This window comes from Aplysia californica, unplaced genomic scaffold (assembly GCF_000002075.1).
Source record: "Aplysia californica isolate F4 #8 unplaced genomic scaffold, AplCal3.0 scaffold00404, whole genome shotgun sequence".
NCBI lineage: Eukaryota > Metazoa > Mollusca > Gastropoda > Aplysiida > Aplysiidae > Aplysia > Aplysia californica.
In genome coordinates this window covers 665,040-671,924 of record NW_004797674.1, presented here as the reverse complement: position 1 = coordinate 671,924, position 6,885 = coordinate 665,040, and the positions used below count along the sequence as shown (strand labels likewise).

Sequence of the window (6,885 nt, the reverse complement as noted above, 5' to 3'; positions counted from 1 at the left end):
GAGTCTGGATGCACGTTGGTGTTGACATAAATTTTCAATTTTTTATGACTTACCGTAATGTGATTTTGATCTGGCAACACATTGTCGCATTGTCTCCCAGTGAGGTGTCGAGACTTGTTGCGGGAATCTATTTATAATATCATGTGGAATCCTATTTGTTATAACGAGAGGGATTTAATTACCCGTGCATATCAAATGAAGCCCATGATACTAGAATACTAGAAAAAGAAAGATAAATACAAGGAGAAAAAATGTCACTGTAAAACAAAGTAAAGGACATGTAAATGATACAACAGCAGTTGCTAATCTATGCAGACATAATAAAAACGCTCCCATTCGTGAATCAATAGTTACACAGTGTATAGAATTAACCCGTCTTAAACAGGAGTCAGTTATATGACAGTTTACAAGGGATATTATGTCGGTGCCGGCGGTTTATATTACAGCCTCTGCCCTCTGTAATGTCCGGCATGAGCACTTGAGCTGTTTCAAATACAATGCTATTGTGTACAATGTACTGTGGACAGACTTGTGTTTTTTTGTGTAGTACATGTTTGTGCTAGCTTACACAGAGCTATGTTTGTGTGATGTTTGTGTGTGATGTGCGCACGTGTGTGTGTATGTGTGTGTGGTTATAAACGTGATCGGATATGCTGTCTTGTGTGTAGGAACTTGTTGCTTTGTTATAGAAGAGAATTGGATTCTTGTTGGTACATGTATTTGTTTTAGTTCTGTTTTGTTCTCCAGTAGTGAGGATGGTTGGCTGGTGCTCTGGTGTGGTTTGCTTTTTCTTTCCTATCGAACATCTATCATGCTTATCTCCCTTTCTTCTTTTTTATGTTTGTTACTCTCTTGTAACACCTCTAATCTTCTGATGCTCATAGGCCTATGACCTGTAATGCAGTTGCGAGGGCCGTAAAACCTCTACTTAAACTAAAACTCCAGTAGTTCTAGTCCTGGCTTCTATTTGTTCAAGTTATAATTTAGAAGTTATGCTTAATTAAAAAATACAGAGTTGTTATAAAAAAATGTTTTTAAGGATATTGTTAGTGTTTTGTTGAATACATAGGAAATTTTGTTTTAATTTTAATAGAGAAAGAAAATAAAAAACCTGTTGAAACTTTTTTGGTCCATATGGCTGCTCAGTATTCAAAATGTTCTGTTTCAGGAAACCTTACATTTCTTCATGTTTTGCTCTGAAGTCTGTTTTCCGAGGATTCCAATGCTTCTGTTTTCCCTGATGGGTTGAGACTTTTTGACAACCCTATAGAAAATTTAACAATCTGTTTTGACAGATGTATCACATGTTCCTATTTTGCTTCTTTTTCATTTCCAGCTGAACTTATCCTTTTGGTATAAGGAACTAGGATTGTGGAGTTGAGGCACTACTGAGCCAGACTGGCTGGCTGCTCCAAACTCCTGTCTATAGTGTTCAGGTGCTGGCCAGTTTTTAAAAGCAAGACCACATCTGTTGACAGCTTTGGCAGCTCTGGGGTTAGGAGTGGATTTCTTGTCCGTGCCAGCATGAGTATAGTAAGTTGTTAGATGTTTTTGTAGCTTCCTGTGTTGTTTTTCTCTGCTTATGTCATCTTTCTTTTCCCTGTTGCTGTTTTTATTTTTACCTGTTAAGTGCATAAAACCCATAACCCCCCCAGGGCAGTGCTACTGACTGAAGTTGTCTTAAGGCCATTCCCAAAGGGGGGATATTAAATTTAACATGCTCTTATGGGCAGTAGAATTGTAAATGTGGGCTGATTTATCGTCATGCTCATACTGTGCCGGAACAACATAAGGGGAACTGCTGCTTTTTCTTTCCTCATCATTACTATCGTCTTTTTTTCCTCTACTTCTTTTGTTTGTTTGTCACTCTCTTGTGAACTGCTATTTCCAGGGTGCCTTGATAGTCAAAGCAGACTTTGTGCTGTAGAGGCTAGAGATGTGAGTAGAATAAGCCTGATTCCCCGTTTGAACTTCTCTGTTGACATCCACCCCTTGGCGCTCATATGACCTTATGCAGTTGTGAGCGACGTAGAACCTTACTAAAACTAAACTAAAGCCTATTTCTTAGCAAAGGTATGCATGGTATAAAGACGAGTGATTGTTATTTTCTGAGTAATGTTTTGAAAATGAGGGAGTTATCAAGCAGAACAGCTGTAATGTAAGTGAAAAACAGCATAGACAAAAAAGTAAAGTACCTTTTTTAACGAATTGATCTCAGAGTTTTAAATTTATGTGCCTTCGTTATAATAAAATATTTTGTTGTTGTTGGAATCAATAAAAGAATTTTAGAAACTGAAATTAATGTTCTACATTTCCTTTCAACCTCAGGTACAGGATTCTGGCTCGGAAGTAGCGCGCTATGACTACACAGAGGATGACTTTGTGCTACACACAGCGCCATGGGCGGACGGCCAGCCCTCACAGCTCAGTCCGGTAAGCCGGGTTGAATACAGTCGAATCTAAGGCAGTCACCAATAGTTGAGGAGAAAAGTAGTAGTCTTAGACAGGTGGATATCTTGAACAGTGGGTCAAAATGCAGAAAAAATGCCAGGTGGGAAGTAGGAAGCGGTCATTTTACAGGTGATTGTCTTAGACAGGTGGCCATTAGAGCGGGTTTCATTGTGTTTGATAAGTAGCAATTATTTATTTATAAGTGGCTTGACCTGTCCGGTGTGAGTCCATCTTTTAGCTCTTCTTTCCTTTGTGAAATTATTGATTGAATTACCTTTGTCTTACTTACTACTGATAGGTTTTATTAAAAGCCCGACTTGGAAATACTTATAGAGGGGGTGGTACGAAAATTGTAGCCTCTTTACTCTTTCTGTACGTTGTGTTTTACTATGGTATCCATACGACGTGGGGAACTCGGTGCCTCCACTTTTCAAAAAGGAAATTTACTTATTAATCCTATTCGTACACTTTGCATAGCAGTCTGTTAAAATGATTTTTCGAGAAATACTAAAAGTTTCAAAGAGATCTTCGTGCTAGAAGTACAGCCGAACCTGTGTAAGACGGCCACCCATTGTCAAGGAGAATAGTGGCCGTATAAGACAGGTGGTCGTCTTAGGCAGGACTGATTAAGATGAAGAAAACAAACCAATCCTTTCTGAGGTCCAAACTGAAGGTAGCCGCATTATTGTTGTTGTTGTTTTCGCTGGGTTTTTTTTTCTTTTTTATTCTTTTCTTGCTGCTTTTGTGCAAGGGTGACAATAAAACGAAATGTGGACCGAGTGCTATGGTAAAACAAACACATGGGTCGCCACCACTTGGAGAACGAGCAACGCTTCTGTCACAAGTTCATGTTTACGTCCATTGTTACTTTGTTACAGACTGGGTAGACAGTGACCACTCATCTCACTTACGATTTGTGTATGAGTTCTGGGCGGGGCTTATGGGTTATTAGGGATCACACGCTTACCTCACCAGCAGCTGACAATTTGTTACCTATTGGTCAACAGTGGAGGGACTATCTAACAACAACGACAGGTGATTGGATTATGACAGCTCGCCCACAACGCCAGGGGCCAATGCTCAATTTATGACAAAATGTATTGGAGTCTTTAAGGTGGCCGTCTAAGACAGGTGATATTATATAGTGTGATAGGAGTTGTGTGTTAAAATATGGTGGCTGAGGCCGCGTTGGACAGTTGCCTGTTTTACACAGTTAAATTATATAGAAAAAACGCAAGGAAGGAAACGGAAAGTGGCCTTTTGTACAGGTGGCCGTCTTATAGAGGTGGCCGTCAGAGCAGGTTCGACTGTATTCTAAAATGTGAAGAATACAACCCCGGGGGTACGAAATGACCCCAGGGTGTACGGATAGGGTTAAATGAGACAAAAGTAAGCGCCGGCTCAGTTGAGGGCGTAAAAACACAAACATTAAAAAATATATTAAAAAGCAGAGTGTTTTTATGGGAATTTCTGCGTTTAGTGGTGAATAGCAGTATTTTTATAAAGAGGATGTGAAATGTCATTTTATCTGCCCACAGTTTGACAAGGAGCTGCACAAGCGCTGGGATGCAGCAATGGCCGCAGGAGCTTTCCGCTATGGGATTGACCACATTCTGACCCGAATTATCCCGGGGTCAAAGGGCTATGTTGGCCAGGTTAGCTGAGTTCTCAAGTTGAGAAAAAAGGGAGGGATATGCCTGGAAGAAACGAGATTCTGGGGAATGCTGTGTTCATTGCCGTTGTCTCGTTTGTTCTTAGGGATATTTTAGGCCTTTTTTGGTGACTTGTTTGTGGAGAGCACATCTTCTAGTGAGATTACTGAGACTGTTGAGTGGAAATAGTCTTTGCACCTGTTCTTTGATAGAAAATACATGCCCAGACAGCAATCTACATTAATATGAAACAAAATTTGTCAATTAATTTTTATAACAATTTGCAGGTGTCAATATTAATAATTACCCTTTGGGTTTAAACCAGTGTGTTTTTTACTAAATGTTCCCATTGTGAACTGGATTTTAATATGTCTCTTTCATTGAAGGATTTGATCAACCAGATGGTGAACTTACACTGCATTATTGTCGACATTTTATTTCTTTTCATGGCTGTAAATGACTGACATAATCATGCAATGAGTACATGGATGTTAAGTGCTACATACTTTTTGTTTTGTATTGTGAAGGCATTGTCCTCTTTATTGTATTCATATAGCTATGCATTGTCAGGGGTATGTGAAATGTTCGTGGTATACTAGGTCGTAACTTTGTTCACCCCGTTGGCAGACTGCTAAAAATGAAGAAAGAAGAAATGAAGTATGTGTTATTTGATAAGTAGATCTTCCAACCCAAGCCTAGGCTAAACCTCATGCAGTTGTGGCTGTCTGTTTGTGTTGTAAAAAATGTTCAGGCCCTTTTCTATTAAAATACCGTAAATTTAGGTTCCCACTTGCTTGTGGTTTCTGCCATCAGAAAAAGCTAATTTTGTAGATTTCCCTTTTTTTTACATTTATTATTTGTTTAAAGTATATATATATTTTTTAAATAAAGAATATCTGAACAGGTTTGAAAAGTTATTTTTTTGTATAGTATATTGCAACAGTAAATATCTGCAATAGTTTGAGTCTGATTTGATGCAGTAATAATAATAATAGAGTAAAGTGGTATCTTAACAGCGGTATCTTTCAAAAGTAGGGAGAGCTATGCTAATTCAGAAATTTCGTTTTATAGTTTGATCCTATTTATTTAAGGACCAAAGATTAGTTGTTCACATAAGGATGTCAAGGTGTGTGATTTATATTTGGTCTTTTGCTTAGCTAATTTTTCAATGTCTTTGTACTTTTTGCTGTGTACAGCTGAACACACTGAGGGCCACAGAGAGGCGCAAACCTCAAGAGATCAGCAGCGTGTCGCAACCATTCAACCCAAAGGCTTTCAACTTCACATGGATCAAGCCTGGAGAAGTAATCTTTGATCTGCACAACACCACGGATGGTCCCTTGAAGAACGGTGACGCGTCTGCTGCAGGCGAGGCTGGCCATGTCTCTGATGGTGCTGTGACCAATGGGCATGCCCAAACTACTGAGGCCGCTCAAGTAAGTGACAAGTTTTTTTTTTTTTTATGTTTTAATTTTTTAAAAATTGTTTCTATTTGTGTGTTTTTGTGTGTGATGCCGATTTTGTTGTTTTTATTTGATGCTGTCAATTTCATTCAAAGTGAGAAACGGGTTTTTTTTATACTAAATCTGAAAATGACAAAAATATCACAAAATGGGTAATTAAATTAAAACAAGTCAACCTATTTTGATAAATCTTCATCTTATGAATGAACTCTCTAAAAATGAGACGAAAAATAATTTGATGTCAAAGTTGTCATAAAGGAATGCGCTCGAGCCGCTGCTAGCGGTTCACCGGCACAGAGATTCCGACCACGAGCTGTTGGGAGCGCCTTGCTGGAGATAAAGAGTTCAGTTGCTTTATTAATAAAGATGAACGAGACTCAATGATTGATCTGCCATCTTGTCTTCAATCTACTATCTTTGAAGTTGAAGATGTAATGGGATAATGCTTAATAGGAAGATTTACCATTCAGTTAATTCGAAATAAATCTATTTGAGCCTTTTCATATAATGTGTGCACTGTTATTCAGGGTGGGTGGTTGGCAGGTGCTCTGGTGTGGTTTGCTTCTTCTTTCCCATCGAACATCTATCGTCATTATCTCCCCTTCTTCTTTTTTATGTTTGTTACACTCTTGTAACAGCTCTAATCTTCTGGCACTCATATGACCTTATGCAGTAGCGAACGCTGTAAAACCTCTACTAACACTAAACTGTTATTCAGGTGTCAGCAAATGGCGTCGAGCACTCAGCGGAGGGAAAGAAGAGTGCTGTCCATCGACTTGTCATCAATGTGAGCCCCATGGAGTACGGCCACTGTCTCTTAGTGCCTGATGTCTTTGGTGAGAGGCCACAGGTGGGACATTTTTATTCTGTCTGAGAGTCTTCAGTTTTTCTTGGGATAGTTGAAATTGTCCAAGATGGCCACCCTTTGTCGAGGAGAAAAGTGATTGTCTTTGACAGGTGTTTGTTATGGACAGAGTTGTTGAGATATTATTTAAAATGCAAGGGGATAAGTGGTTATTTCTACTGGTGATTGTCTTGGGCTGGTTTGACTGTATTAATATATCTGTGTTGTTTTATTTTTTAAAATTTCGAAAAGCCATTTTTAGAAGTAAACTAACTTGCATTGCAGATTGTTTTTGTTGATAGCAAGGCTTTAAGAGCTAAATTAGTATGGTTGTTCATGATCTTGGTCTCCTCTCTTACCTTTTTTAAGGCTCTTTTTACTTCTTCTCCCATGCACGGATGAATGGCAGGTGCTCTGATGCAGTTTACTCCCTTTTTCCTATCAAACATCTATCATTCTTATCTCTCCCTCTTTT

The 6,885-nt window shown here is 38.8% G+C and overlaps 1 protein-coding gene across 5 annotated transcripts in view; it reads left to right on the top strand.

Moving 5' to 3' along the window:
- The window catches only part of LOC101847057 (GDP-D-glucose phosphorylase 1), a 43,506-nt gene that overhangs the window by 15,372 nt on the left and 21,249 nt on the right, over positions 1-6,885 (top strand). For all 5 annotated transcript variants that reach the window (XM_035971254.1, XM_005104108.3, XM_005104107.3 and 2 more), the window contains exons 2-6: positions 1,337-1,533; positions 2,329-2,433; positions 3,990-4,106; positions 5,300-5,539; positions 6,285-6,416. In XM_035971254.1, coding sequence (XP_035827147.1) covers positions 1,525-1,533; positions 2,329-2,433; positions 3,990-4,106; positions 5,300-5,539; positions 6,285-6,416 — 603 coding nt within the window. In that variant the 5' untranslated portion in view covers positions 1,337-1,524. The remainder of the gene's footprint in view (positions 1-1,336; positions 1,534-2,328; positions 2,434-3,989; positions 4,107-5,299; positions 5,540-6,284; positions 6,417-6,885) is intronic.